The 15,320-nt window shown below is 33.3% G+C and overlaps 1 protein-coding gene across 1 annotated transcript; it reads left to right on the top strand.

The window, feature by feature from the left end:
* Positions 1 to 3,951: 3,951 nt before the first annotated feature.
* Positions 3,952 to 15,156, top strand: LOC129904378 (2-alkenal reductase (NADP(+)-dependent)-like). The gene is made up of 5 exons (XM_055979945.1): positions 3,952 to 4,276; positions 4,550 to 4,727; positions 5,012 to 5,178; positions 5,247 to 5,329; positions 14,537 to 15,156. Exons 1-5 carry the CDS (start codon positions 4,016 to 4,018, stop codon positions 14,913 to 14,915), a joined length of 1,068 nt encoding a protein of 355 aa, XP_055835920.1. The 5' UTR covers positions 3,952 to 4,015; the 3' UTR covers positions 14,916 to 15,156.
* Positions 15,157 to 15,320: the final 164 nt, after the last annotated feature.

Genomic DNA, 15,320 nt, shown 5'->3' with positions numbered 1-15,320 from the left:
ATAAGGATTAGTTATGAGAATACTTATGTAAGTATTATTTTATGCAGGTATTAGTTATATATTAATTAGTTATACATGCATTAGTTATTCGATCTTCTATCATGCATAAAATAATATATAAATTCTTATTTATACTTGTATTAGTTATGTGAGTTTCTAAATTGCAAACCAAATTTCATTTTAATTTTATATATGAATAGTTTACCCACTAAGTAGCTACCAAACAAGGTAATATTACTTGTGGAGAATTTAATACATGCACAACTAGAGCTGTTAAAATGGGTTGGCCCAACGCAACCCAATCGAACCCTAAAAGGCTAGCAAGTTAAATAGGTTGGGACGGACTGACCCTTTCAACTAAAGGACTTATAAAATAGCAGCCCAACTCAGTTGTAAGCGGGCGACGGGTTGGGATGGGTTGACCCTTCAATCAAAAGGTGAACAATATTGGCTTCTTAGAAAGACTATCGAACATTGATCAAAACAACACTAATACATCAAAAATTCACTTGTCCATGAGTTTCATACACTTTAGTGGAATACTTACAAAACTATAGAACATGCAAGATACAACAGTCAACAATCATAAGATTCATCATAACAACATACATTAAATGATCATTTTTTATAAACTAGATAAAAAAGGAGAAACGAAAAATTAGGCATAAACACAAAAGTAAAAGAGGTCAAAGCTTCATAGTTATAATAACCTCAATTGCCTAGTTACTGAAAATTTGGCAAAATAAAACACTACTTAAAATATATATAATAAATATTTTAAAATTCATGACTCATTGGCCGGCTTCTGAGGCTCGCGGATTGAGCCCATGAGGCTGGCGGGCCAAATGAGGTTGGACTAAAAAGCCTCGTTTCTAAATGGGCTGAAAAAATTTAGTCCAACCCCACTTAATTCAAGGATTGAGTTGAGTTGGGTCGGCCTCACGAGCCAAGCTCATTCTAACAGCTTTATGCACAACTCTCCTTCAAATCAACTATCAAATGGCTTCTAAGTGTTGAATCATTTTTACAATTGAAAGAGAAAAGGTTCATAAATACGCCTCATTTATGAGAAAAAACTCATAAATAACCTTCTTCTACCTTTTGGTCTAAAAATATTCCAAACCTATTTTCTTGGCTCAAGAATACCCCTAACATATTGAAAATGGCTCAAAAATATCCTTCTTCCACCTTTTGATTTAAAAATACCCTCAATTTTTGTTATTGGTTCATGAATACCCCTTCTTCTATCTTGTAGTCTAAAAATACCATCAACCTTTGTTATCTCTTTATATTTGCATATTTAATATTTATGATTTAATATCATTTAAATTTTTACCATATAAAAATTTTTAATTTTATTATTTGAACTAAATTAATTTTTTGTAAATAGTAGATTTTTATTCGACTAAAAGATTAAAATCGATTAGAGAACTTCTACTTAAAATTTGAATCAATAAATAGTTACATATTTATTTTTAGTATTGAGGATAAATTGTTAAGTTTATGAAATATCGATTAGAATGTGTAATCTCCAATATAATTTTTACTCGACTAAAACAATTAGTAAATAGACATCTTATTAGAAAATCTTCTACTTATAATTTGAATCAATAAATAATTATTTTCTTTAGTGTTGAGGATAAATCGTGAAGTTTATAAATATATTAATTAGCCAAATTTTATCCTTTTTCCTTTAATCTCTGTTACTATAAAGTTTGATAACATAAAGAATTTATTTTTCATTTCAAATATAGTTAGACTTAAATATTTTGGGATGAGATAGTATTAAAAATTTGAATAAATAAAAAATTATCTTTTAGAAAAAATAAAATAATTAATTAATGAGTAAAAAAATTCAATTAAATTAAATTTGGGTTGATGGTATTTTTAGACTAAAATATGAAAGGAGGGGTGTTCTTGAACCAAAAACAAAGGTTGAGGGTAGTTTTAGACCAAAAGGTGGAGGGAGGGTATTTTTGAGCCATTTCCAATATGTTAGAGGTATTTTTGAGCAAAAAAGTAGGTTGAGGTATTTTTGAGCCAAAAAATAGGTTGAGGGTATTTTTAGACCAAAAGGTGGAAGAAGGGTATTTATGAGCTTTTTCCCATAGATGAGGGGTATTTATGAGTCATTCACCTTTTGACTCCCAAATACCCCTGATGTCAATATTTTGGCTCAAAAATACTTTTATTTCTAACGACCACACTCATAAAGTGAATGAAGGGTAATATTGTACCAAATCTCATAGTTTAAGGGCATTTTAGGCCCCTTTCCGTTAAAATAATTTAGAATTACTTAATATATGAGCTCATATGATTGACCTAATTTTGGATTCCATAATAAATTAAAAATATAAAAAGCTTAGTCCTCTTCTCTCTACGCCATTTTTTTCTTCTTGGATCTTGTCCATCATTTTAATTTTTTTTTTTAATTTATGACAAAATAAGGGAGAAAAAAAGGAGGAAAATAGTAATGACATTCATATAGAAATAATTAGTTCAATAAAAGATGATTTAATTAAGCAGTTATGTACATATACTATATTTTTCTTTTGTGTGTACCAATATTCAAAATAAAAGAATGAAAATAATTAAATGAATATGAACATATAAGTTGATTTCAAGTTTGAATCCCTAATGTTATAATTAGAATAAAAAGAAGGAATGAACAATATGTTTGGATAATTGATAGAAGATTTTTTATTAACAAAAATAATAATAAAAATTTAAAAGGACAATCAGATGGAGGAAGTATTGATTTTAGTTGAGTTATAATAAATCGGGAGTTGATTTAAAATCAGCCAAATAGAAAGATATAATGAAATTCATAAATTTTTGAATATTTTTTCAAGCGTATCGTGTCAAAATATGGATCATATGTAATTTTTATTATTTATTTGAGAAGAATTTAAATTTGGACCAATCAAATTAGGCAACATAATAAATAGATATTTAATAATTATATTTTAGGGGAGCTGTTAAAAACAAGGGCAAATATGAATCAAATGATTAATATCAAGGGTATTTTTTAGCCAAAAGGTTGATGTCAAGGATATTTGGAGGCCGAAAGATGGATGAAAAATAATTTTGTACCAATTCAAATAGTTGAGAGACATTTTAGGCCCTTCTCCATTAATAAAAAAAGAAAAAAGGCGTAAGTACTCCTTTGAACTATAATCAAAATTTCAAGAACACATCTTTTTCTTACGAAGATCCTATTACTCTTGCATTATTTTAAATTGTAATAAATACACTTAGAGCCCGTTTGGATTGGCTTTAAGTTGGTCAAAACCAACTTAAAGCTCCTTTTTAGCTTTTGGACGTGTTTGCCTAATGCTAACTTTAAGCCATAAAGTTCTTAAAGTCAGTCAAAACTGAAAAGTTAGGATTTCTAACTTTTTTTTTCCTAGTGCTTAAAGCCATTTTGTTTGACCATGGAAATTACTTTTATATCCCTTATATTTTAACTAAATTCCCAAACTACCCTTTTTATTCTTTTAACCCTAAAATTCAAACACTTATTTTCAACATAAACACTTTTATCCAAACACTCAACTGCTTATTTATAAAAATAACTTTCAGCACTTCAAAGTTCTAAAAGCACTTCATACCTAAAAGTTACTTTTTTTAAGCCCATCCAAACGGCTCTTAGAGTGTTGAGGTGACATAGAGAATGTGCGTTCTCTCTTGAAAGCAAGTGAGAAACGAAAAATATAAGAAAAACCTGATAAATATTAAATACATGTCCTTTTTAATTGGACATTTACACATTATTCTTACATTAAAACTTTTATATATTTAATTATTTTCTTTTCTTCCTTTTGTAAAATATTTATTTTCCTTCTTGTTTTTTTTCACCCTCTTTCATTATTTTCTTATTGTTTCACTTTTAATTAATTAAAAAAAATGTCAAATAACGTGGCAGGCCATAATTGTGGTTTGACTCGGTGCCCACCTGGCGATTAAAGAAGTGTAGGTGCAGGTGCAGAGTTCCATATCCATAAAACAGAGAGGAATGGAAAAAATAATGGAAGGTGAGGATTCAAGCATTATGTTACCAAACAAGCAAGTTGTACTGAAGAATTATGTTGAAGGGTATCCAAAAGAGAGTGATTTCGAGCTAAGAATTTCGACGATAAGTTGCCAGATTCCACAAGGATCAAAGGGTTTGTTTGTCAAGAATCTTTACTTAGGTTGTGACCCTTACATGCGCCACAGGATGTCTCATCATAACTCCAAGGATGTTTCTTTACTTGTCTCATTCAAACCTGGTTCTGTAAGTGAATACTTGTTTGACTCGGTTGCGCTATTAACCATTAATATATGCTGATTTTGTTTGGATTCCTTTTAATTTGCATTTGTAGTAACTTATGCAAAAACTCTATTGGTTGATTCCTAATTAAAATTTCTCTTTTAAATGCTGCTAACTTCTATTTCACAAGCATACAACATATTGAATTCTTGACAGTGATATCCGGGAAAGAAATAAGGGAGTAGACTTTTGATTTCTTGATAGTGATCTTTCTTTTTGAAATTGGGTAACTTTTAGGTCATTATTGGACTTGGTGTGGCAAAAGTTATTAAATCAGAAGATGCAGATTTTGAGGAGGGAGATTATATCTGGGGAATGACTGGTTGGGAAAACTATAGCTTGATTCTTAATACCAATGGACTTTTCAAGATCAAATATACAGATGTGCCTCTCTCATACTATGCTGGAATTCTAGGTATCAATTTCTATTATACATTTCCTAGTTATATGCCCCAACTCCTCCGTTCCCCTTATATATAGTCGCTTGCTTCCTGGTTATCGTTGCTCATTCAAGCAATTACTTCAAATTTCACATTCTTACTTAGTCAACAACTTCTTGAAAATCTATGGTTTATTAGCCCAATTGAAAATTCCATAAACTTGGATTCCAGATTGGGTTTTGCCAAAATAGAATGGACAAATTGCAGATTGTTCTTTCTGATATAAACATGTGGTTTCACCATAACAGTGAACTTACAGGTATGCCAGGACTTGCAGCCTATATTGGTTTTAATAATGTATGCTCTGCTAAGGAAGGGGATGTAGTTTATGTCTCATCTGCAGCAGGAGGAGTTGGTCAGCTTGTGGGACAATTTGCGAAAATGAAAGGTTGCTATGTTGTAGGCAGCGCTGGTACTGATGAAAAGGTAATATTCCACTTTTGCTTTTATATGCAAGTGGGTGTTATTAAAGATGTGTTGCACCTGTTTTACAGGTAAATCTTTTAAAATCAGAACTTGGCTTCGATGAGGCTTTTAATTACAAAGAAGGAAATGATCTTGCTGGGGCCTTGAAAAGGTTTGGTACTGCTATGATATTCTTTTATGGCCCAAGCATATCTAAATTACTTTTTCTTTTTTACACAAAGACTCTTACGATAAGCTTAGATAAGTTCTCATGTATAGACAAATGTTGAAATTAATTATCGAATTTTATGAGTCTGAGGTAGTAGGTTTCTATGTCAAATTTGCATCAAGGGTAGAAATATTGTTACTTGTGTCTTGAATTTTTCCTTCGTATATTTAGGAAACCCATTATCCCTATTGATATAGAAAATCCATTGTCCCAATAGATTTGGGAAAGAAAAATATAGTGTCTTTGTAGGATTGAGAAAATCTTTCTGTCACGACCCGACCTAGGTCCTAGTCGTAACACGGCGTTCGAAACCCCGAAAGGGCTCCAACCAAGCCTCTTGTACATATCATAAGCATACATAAGGTAAAATAAAAGAGAAAACATCATAAGAGAGTCTAAACCATGAATAGTAAATGAAGAATGCCACATGAAAACATAGACTTGAAACATTTGTCCAACTAGATGCCTCTAAGCGTGGGCGGGGCTAAGACATGTTCCTAGCTCACCCTCAATATGAAACATTGCAAAAGTCTTTAAAAACAATAACCAACTCGATGACTAGTCCCCGATAGATGAGGACTCACCACATACACTGTCGGATAGAAAAGCTTAACTAGCCACGTAGGTGAATATGATCTTCAACCTCAACCCCTACATTATGAGACAATGTAGGCAAAGATTATGCATTAGTACGTTGGAATGTACTAAGTATGAGGGCATGGCATGCAGCGTAAATCATGGAATGCAATGATCAAGTAAAATACATGATAAGATGATATAAGTAAAGTCATGAGAAAATCATAATGACCAAAGCATTAGAAAAGCATAATTTAAATCATGACATGCATAAGAGATCATACATATGTAGGATGAGAACCATAACTGACAATAAGACCATGCGAGCTATAACATGGAATCCCGTTGTCTCCCCATACAACGAAGAAAAAAGGAAATCTACTTACCAAGATAGACTTTACCGCGCTATGCGGGTCATACATACGCTATATGTTTATCCAATAGCTAGGCCATGAAGGCAACCTACGATGGCATGTAGTTTAAGAGACATGAGGTTGCTACTAAGGCTTTTGTTAGGGCCCCCACCTCAAGTCCACTCGGTGCTAAGTCAAATTCCACGGAATACATACATAGCATAGAAATCATAATTACATATATCATAGTCATGATCATAGGTTTGAAATCATAGAGTGACTCATTTTCATTACATACATGTAATGTGAGAATTGTCCTTTCATCATTACAATCATATTTGTATGATTCATATAGCTAGGTCCTAGGTCACCACATAGGGTTCTAAGTCACCTTACTTTATATCTTGCATGAAATTCATACCTTGAACTTAGAGTAAAACTCAAATGCATAATCAATTGACTTGAAAATTATGAAATTTACTTGGAAACATGCATGATCATATACTTTCTATCATCCTATACATAATTCATAAAGATGATATCATTAGGAAGTATAATTGAAAATACCCATAATTTACATCATGAACCCTAGAGATCAATATAGGAGAATTCATGGAAAAACTCTTCAATTCAATAGAATGACCATCAATTTGTATCAAAATAAACTCATAATCATAATTTGAATCATAATTCATGCAATTAGAATAGAGATCATAAAATCCATAAAGTACCATACTTTAATTTGATAGAAAACTTGAGAATTTGATTGGACTTCATGGATGAAAGAATCCATGAATCAATACCCATATACCTTAAGTGAGAAAATCAAATAATTTGGAAGAACTCGAGAGTTTTGAGTGAATTTACTTGAAGTCTTCGATGGAGTCCTTGAGAGTCTTTTGTAGAGAGAAAAATATTTGAGTAGGTGAATTGTAGAAGAATGAATAAAATTAGAGGTTTAGGTCAATTTATAGAGCTGAATTAGGTCCTAAAAACGTCTAGGTTCATTAACTAACAATTAGAAAAAAGTCTAAAGTGTCCTTACTTAAAAACTAAACTCGGACAAAAACCATCGCCTAGGTCCGCAACGCAGAGATGTTCCCTGATAGGCAAATTTTGAGCGAATAAGATTTTGGCCTGATTTTGACTTGAGAAAAATTGCACTGAACGGGAGCAAGTCCGCACTTTACTATTTTGCACAGTTTCTTTGAAACATCTATCTTTCGATATACGGGTCCTAAAAATCCACCGAGACCATTTTCCCGCAGGTTTTGACCCTCTGATTGATATTCCGGATTCGAATTTGCCAAAAAGATTAAGGATAATGCATTACGTGAGCAGCCTATTCGCAAGGCATTCTTAAGGCACTTGTGAGCATTTTGAGGAAGGTTACACTTTCTCTTATACATTTGGGACTACTTGAAATCAATATATAAGGGAGAATAGACCGTGACCCATCTAAACTTTGCGTTAGCTTAATTATCCCCTCAACTTGGTAATTTGATAGTCACAACCCCCTAAATACTAACAACCCATGGATGTGTGACACACTCATTGCCACATGGATTTCTTTGTCCATGTGCCTTTTGCTTTTAGAATAAAATATTTTTTTACCTTTTTAAGTTCACTAATTATTCAAATCATCCTTTTAGGGCCAATTCTCTAGAAAAAAAAATAGAACAACAATATTTTGACTATAATATTTTTATTTGGCTAAAGATAATGATATTCTAATCAAGGCCAGGAAAAGAAGAAATACACAATTAGAAAGGATAACCATTGCATCTAAAGAAGAAATAAATAAAATTTCAACCAAAATATTTTATGTATTTGACACGACAAAAGAGGAACAATGCAAAATTGTAATAAATAGTAGTTGCATGAAAAAATATGCATTTTTTTCCTTTCTGTAGAAAATACCTATTAACTTCGTTATTTTGGCTAAACATTCTCTTAATTTGGCTAAAATAATTAAAGTTCCAATTAAGTTTTGTAAATTTGGGTCCATAAAAACAAAAGAAATATATAGTTGAAACAAATAATTATTGCATCAGAAAATGAATTAAAAACGCATTTAGAATAAAATATGCATTGTATATTAAAAAAATATATAGAGAAATACAATTGAAACAAATAAATTATTATTTTGATTATGTGACAATTAATAGTTGAAAATACCCACTTGAAAGCTAATTTTTTTGATTTTTATTCCCTTTCACGCACCTAAAAGAGAGTGGATTCACGCTCTTTTCCACATCAACGTCTAGGAAGGTCGAGACTATCAGATTATCAAGTTGAAGGGAATAACTAGGCCAACGTAAAGTGTAGGTATGGACCAAATAAAACTTGACAAGTTTAAGGGGGTTCCGGTCTATCCTGCCTATATATAAGGATTGTAGTTGGGGATTCATATGATTGTACCCCTTTTTTTTCATAATGAAAAACTCTTTCTACTTTTTCCTCGGGGATTAGGCTTAGTCAAAACTCGTTAAATTTTTGTGTTATTTTTTTTTAATTTGTTGTGTGTGATTGTGCGCTACTTAACCCACAATATTTCCTTAACAATTGGTATTAGAGTAAGGCTAGGTTTCTACACATAAGCAAGGGTTAAGATGACTTTATCATCTTCAACAAAGTATGAAGTAGAGAAATTCAATGATGAATCTAGTTTCAATCTATGAAGGATTACAATGAGATCGTCTCTAGTGTTACAAGGGTTATGGAAGGCAATTAAAAAGGTTTTTCTAAAGAGATGAAAGAGCCAGAGAAGACAAACTTTGAAAGAGGACTTTGAGTGCGATCTTCATGGGCATTGTAGATAGCCTTCTTTGGAAAGTTGCTGAAGAAAAATCTGCAGCAATGACATGGAAGAAGTTGGAAGATCTATATTCTAAGAAATTATTGACAAATTGCCTCTACCTAACAAGGAGGTTGTACAATCCCCATATGAACAAATGTACACTGGTTAAAACTCGCCTTGATGAGTTTAATTTAATTATTGTGGACCTGAATAACGTAGATATCAAAATAGAGAGTGAGGACTTGATAAGAATCGGGTTACTTGAATAAACAAGAAAATTAGCGAAATTAAAGATTAAAGACAAGAAATTGAAAGACATGTGAAATTCGAGAATAAAATCCCCAAATTTCAAGAAAAGTGCTAAGAACCCTAATTGATCTTAGTATTCAAAATTAGCGGATTAAAACTAATTATGATACTAATAGAGTCAATTCAAGAACTTAGATCAAAAGTGATCTAGACCCCTATTTCAAAGAAATTAGAGGCAACAATTAGTATAAAACTAATCACCTTCTCTAATTTACAAATAAGAACCAAAGATATCAAGTTAAAGAATTAATCTTACCTCTTAAAGAATCGTTCTTGTAAGGTTGTAAGATAAATCCACAGTCACCACGCACAAAGGTGTAGAGAAGAGAAACCTCTCAAATAATATTATTCATCATGTTGTCTTCTCAAAATAATACAACCTACCCTTATATATAGGAAAAACCTATCCCAAATAGAATGTGATTCAAATTCTACTTTTATGGGAATAATAACTAGGATACTTTTAAACTAGGAAACTTTCAAATAAGGAACTTTAAACTAGGAAACTTTGACTTTGAACGTCCATCTTTTTGGGCTCACTTTGGGGCTTCATGTGACCCAATCTTCTTCCTTTTGAGCTTGAATTTGGACACTTCATTCATCATAAACATATTCTTGATTTTCTATTGAAGTTCGTCAATTTTAGTGGAAGTAATCATGTTATGTTTTTCACCACCGTCTTACGATACATTTGCTGATACATTGCTATAGAGAAAGACAGTATGTAACGGGATGAAGTCAGTAATGCACTAAAATCTAAAGAGTTTTAAGAAGAGCTTTCTAACTTCTTAGAAGAATTGACTACCTAGAAATCCATGGAGTGGTTATAGTACTAGGCTTGAATGTGGTGTTGATAACATGTGGATGAATGCATGATGCATTAAGTGATTCTTGATTAGAACTTGAGGTTTGTTGAATGCGATAGAAGTAGCTCATTTAGTCCTGACCATCATTTGAGAGGGGGAGATGTTGTAACACCTCAAAAATCTCTAAACTAAGACCCAAATCATTCGACCGAAGGTGAGGGTCTTGTGAGTAGGGGAAGAATATAACAAAAAGACTTTAGTAGAAAAAAGTCTTAACGCTAGATTGAAGTTTAGAGTAAAGAAAGTAGAACTGCTGCGAGTGCAGGGAGTAGAGTCACTATAGATGAGATTTTCCTAAGTTGAAGGATAGGGAAGTAGAAAGTTGATAATTCTACAAATATTGTTGACACTAGAACCAATTCTAATGATAGTGACTATATGAGGGAAGTTTGTGTCGTGAGTTTTAGTCATAGGTATAATTTCTTGGTTCTTGATTCTGGTGCAACTTATTATGTGTCAACACAAGAACTGGTTTGCAACTTACAGGCAGACGAGTGAGACTGTCTACCTAGGTGATGATAATCCATTAGCGGTAGAGGAGATTGATAACATCTGATTGAGAATGTTCGATGGCACTATCAGAAACATTGAGTGCTGACATGGTCCTCGAATGAAGAATAGTTTGATTTCAATTTTCAACTTTGGATGATCAAGGGTATAAGTTTCATTGAGATAACAGGACACTTAATGTGTGTAAAGGGTCCATGGTACTCATTAAGAGTAAGCTATCTTCTACACTGTATTATCTTCAAGCCAATGTAGTTGAAAGGGATGCAATTGTAGCTTCTCAATAAAGTGATCTGAATCAGTCTCAGTTGTGGCACTTGCGACATGGTCATATGAGTGACAAGGGATTTTCTTTGTTGAGTAAGCAAAATTTGCTGGATGAGTACAAAAATCAAGTTTTGAATTTTTTTGAGCATTGTATGTTTGGTAAGAAAACAAGGGTGAAGTTGAAGAAGCAAAACACAAGAGCAAAGACAAGTTAGACCATATACATTCAGACTTATGGGGTCCAAACAAAGTTTCTTCCAAGAGTGGTGCCACATATTTTATGACTTTGATTGACGATTACTCAAGAATTGTATGAGTATATTTTCCGAAAACAAAAGATGAGGCATTCCGGATATTTGTTAAATGGAAGACGATGGTTGAGAGACACAAAAAGAGAAAAGTTAAGTGTCTTCGGACCAGCAATGAGTTGGAATTTTACAACTCAGAGTTCAATGATTTATGTAGTAGAGAGGCGCAATGAGACACCATACTTGTGTTGGTACACCACAACAAAATGGTGTTCCAGAACATATGAACAAATCACCTTGTGATAGGGCATGAAGCATTCTTTCACACTGTGTTAGCAAGGATTTTTGGGCTAAAGCAATCAATACAACTTGTCATTTGGTCACCTGATCTCCATCGACAACAATTGAGTGGTCTGATTTGCTGGCTAATTATCCAAATTTGAGCATATTTGGCTGTCTTGCTCATGCTCATGTGATGGATGACAAAACTTGAGCTGAGGGCAAAGAAATGTATATTTCTGGGGTATGCAACTGGAGTGAAAGGTTACCCGTTGTGGTGCACAAATTAGAAGACTCCAAGGTTAATTATCTGGAGGGATGTGACATTCAATGAATCTATCTCATTGAAAAGTCAGAGGGAAAAGGCAATAGCAGAGACAGATTGTGGTGTTGGTAACACTCAAGTATACCTCAAATAATTGAAGTATAAGCGATGGTTTGCAATATTTTTATCCCAACTTAGGAGTCGGGGTAGAACCCATGGGAATAAGTGCGACTTCCATTTCGTGTGTAATTCACTATTTGTTTGCAAGTTACGAGAATTTAAATGGGCGGATTTATCAACTAAATTATCAACTAAATTCAATAGAACTCTATTGCGAAATTTGAATTATCGATCCATTAAGAGAACCTAGGGATGTGCTAGTTGGGGTCAATGATATGCAATTAAGCTGAATTTGTTGTTTCTCAACCCACAACTCATTTCACTTTGGGTTTTCTCAAACCCCAAAGAGTATTAAATCAAACAATCAATTTAGCTCAAGTAAAACACTCTATTTTTAGCGGCAATCATTAAATGGGTATTCACCCAACTCCTTGCTAATGAGTTCTTTTCACAATTCTTACCTCCTTTCTCAAGCAAGACAAGAATCGAAAGCATAATCAAAGTTTGCAACCTTTAATTCATAATAAAACATGACGCACTCAATAGACCCACAATTAATCTTCATTAATTGAAGTTACCAGTTTCAAAAAAAAATCTTCATTAATTGAAGCAAATCCATAATACCCAACTACAAAGTGTGACCCAACATCACATACCCTAGATTGGGGATTTTAGCTACTTATGCTAAAGGAAGTAAAAATATACCAAAATTGTCTTCAATACCAGCCATAATCAATAGTTAGAAATCTTCAAAATCAATCACAAAGGAATCCTCAAGCTTCAACAATGGAGTAATTTCTTCTCAAGAAAGCTAAGAATAGAATGTTCTTCTCTGAGTTGTGACAACTTTTTCATCCCAAAATACCTATTTTTCAATCCCCCAAAACGGCTAAGAAATTTGGACAAAAATACCCTCGCGTCAGATTGTGCCCTTGCAAGTGCTAATCGCACTTGGTCTCGCACTTGACTTTCAATTCATTCAGTTCATTGATTTGCAAGTGCCATTTGTTTCTTCAGAGTGTGTTTAGCACTTGGCCAAGTGCTATTTGCACTTCGAAGGGCACTTACTTCCAGCCTTCTGTTTCGGAGTGCTATTCAATTTGTTTGAAGTGCCTTTTGCACTTGAGGATTTTCGTCTTTATTCTTCTTTAATCTATTATTGCACCATTTTCTTGGTATCGTTGGTTCAAAACTTGTTCATCTTTTTATGTTTATCATACCTGCACAAATGAGCATTTAGACATAAAAATCACTCAAAAATAGTGTGGATCAAGGGAATAATCTAAGCTTAAAGATTCATTAAGTTGGGTGTTAGTAACCAACTAGCTAAACGCAGAAGTTCAGGATTAGAGGAAACGGAAGTGGTGCGAAATCTGAATCAAGATGATAATGTTGATGCAACTATGCAATAACCACCGTAGAACATTGCAACATGTAGAGAGAAGAGAATGATCAACTGACTAAAAAGGTTTTTTTGGATATGCAAATCTTGTGGAATTTGCTTTGTCAGTTGCACAGACCATTGCCATGTTTGAGTCTAATAGCTATAAAGAATCTATATCTAGTTCATAAGCAGATCAATGGGTAGTGGGTTGGTGCTATGGGCGAAGAGATTGAGTCTCTTCACAAGAATCAAACATGGAAGTTTGATTCATTGCCAAAGGTACAAAAGGTAGGAGGTTACAAAGGGGTTTGTGTGCGAAGAAAGTGTGTACCATGATAATTTGACTGATTTGATGACCAAGGTAGTCACGACTAACAAGTTTAGGCACTGCCTACTTAATTGGTGTGTGTAGTACTCAATAGAGCCCTTTCGAGAGATGATGGCAAGGTAGAGAGATGTTCCCGTTGATGAAGAGAATTCAAGTCAAGGGAAAGATTTGTTAATTATATTTTGAATTTTTCCCTTGTATATTTAGGAAATCCATAGTCGCTATTGGTTCAGGAAACGCATTGTCCTAATAGATTTGGAAAAGAAAAACATATTGTTAGGGTTGAGAAAACCTTTCTCTGATAGGTTTGGGATGCATATATAGGGGTTGTTGTTGGGGATTCATATGATTGTACACTTTTTTCTTTCATAGGGGAAAACATCTACTTCTGTCCCGAGGATTAGGCTTAGACTTAGCTGAACCTCGTTAAATTCTTGTGTTATTTTTCTTTTTTATTTGCTTTGTGTGTGATTGTGTTAGTTAACCCATGATATTTCTGTAACAAAAACTCTTCACAACATTACGCATCTGTGTAATGAATTCTTTTTTCCGTTTGCAAAAAGGCACTTTCCAGAGGGTAATGACAAATGCTGAAATTAATTATTGAATTTTATGAGTCAGAAGCAAGTACTTTTCTATGTTAAATTTGGTTAGGTTGAGAAAAAAATATTTTTCCGTGGAGTGACACGTTTCTTCATCTCTCTCTCACTGCAAAATGAAGGACTTTCCAGTCTTGAGAGCACATTGATAAATGTTTAAATTAATTTTCAAATTAATGAGTCTGAAACATGTATTTTATTACTCTGTGGAATGATGTACTTCTTTAACTCTGTCTTTGCAAAATGAAGGCACTTCCCTATGGGTATTGATGTTTACTTTGAGAACGTTGGAGGAAATATGCTGGATGAGGTGCTTTTGCACATGAATCTCTATGGTAGGATTGCAGTTTGTGGGATGATATCTCAGTACAACTTAAAGAACCCAGATGGTATCCACAATTTGTTTTGTCTTATCTCAAAGAGATTACAAATGGAAGGTTTTTCTGAGCTTGACTTCCGGCACAAAGTTCCAGAGTACCTCGAGTTTGCTATTCAGCTTATAAGAAAGAAAAAACTGCTTTTTGTAGAAGACATTGCTGCGGGTTTAGAACATGCCGCATCTGCTTTCGTTGGTATTTATCATGGGCGAAATGTCGGAAAGCAGATTATTCAGGTTTCAACTGACTGAGAACTTGAAGAATTTGGGTGAAAACAAAAAAAATTCTGTATTTCATTTATTCTTCCCATCAAACGTTGTCAAAGCAATATGCTGAGGATATTGAGGTAGTCCTCTTATTGAGTAAACTGTTATATTGATTTTTTTTCTGGTGAAAACATTGCGGTGTTCCAAAATACGAAGTAATATGTTGTATTTGAGAAGCACAAAAGTGATAATTTTTTTAGCTATGAAAATAAGTGCTTAAAAGGCTTGGTTGACTAGGATTTAGGTTTCTCTACCATGTAATAATTGATTGAAAGATCACATGGCACGAAACCTTTTAGTCAAAGTATACAGTCTTGGTCTAAAATTGTATGCTGTATGCTTGTAAAATAGAAGATAACTCAGCTTGGAGTCTGAAGGTTAAAGTGACCA

The sequence above is a fragment of the Solanum dulcamara genome, chromosome 9 (genome assembly GCF_947179165.1).
Source record: "Solanum dulcamara chromosome 9, daSolDulc1.2, whole genome shotgun sequence".
In the NCBI taxonomy this organism is placed as follows: Eukaryota; Viridiplantae; Streptophyta; class Magnoliopsida; order Solanales; family Solanaceae; genus Solanum; species Solanum dulcamara.
This window is presented reverse-complemented; position numbering and strand designations above follow the sequence as displayed.

What these genes read in the sequence shown, in the direction of transcription:
- LOC129904378 (XM_055979945.1), top strand. Translation starts at nt 4,016, where the DNA reads ATGGAAAAAATAATGGAAGGTGAGGATTCAAGCATTATGTTACCAAAC. An exon ending in TCTCATTCAAACCTGGTTCT is followed by an intron (nt 4,277 to 4,549) that starts GTAAGTGAATAC and finishes GGTAACTTTTAG; the next exon opens with GTCATTATTGGACTTGGTGT. An exon ending in CTTGCTGGGGCCTTGAAAAG is followed by an intron (nt 5,330 to 14,536) that starts GTTTGGTACTGC and finishes TGCAAAATGAAG; the next exon opens with GCACTTCCCTATGGGTATTG.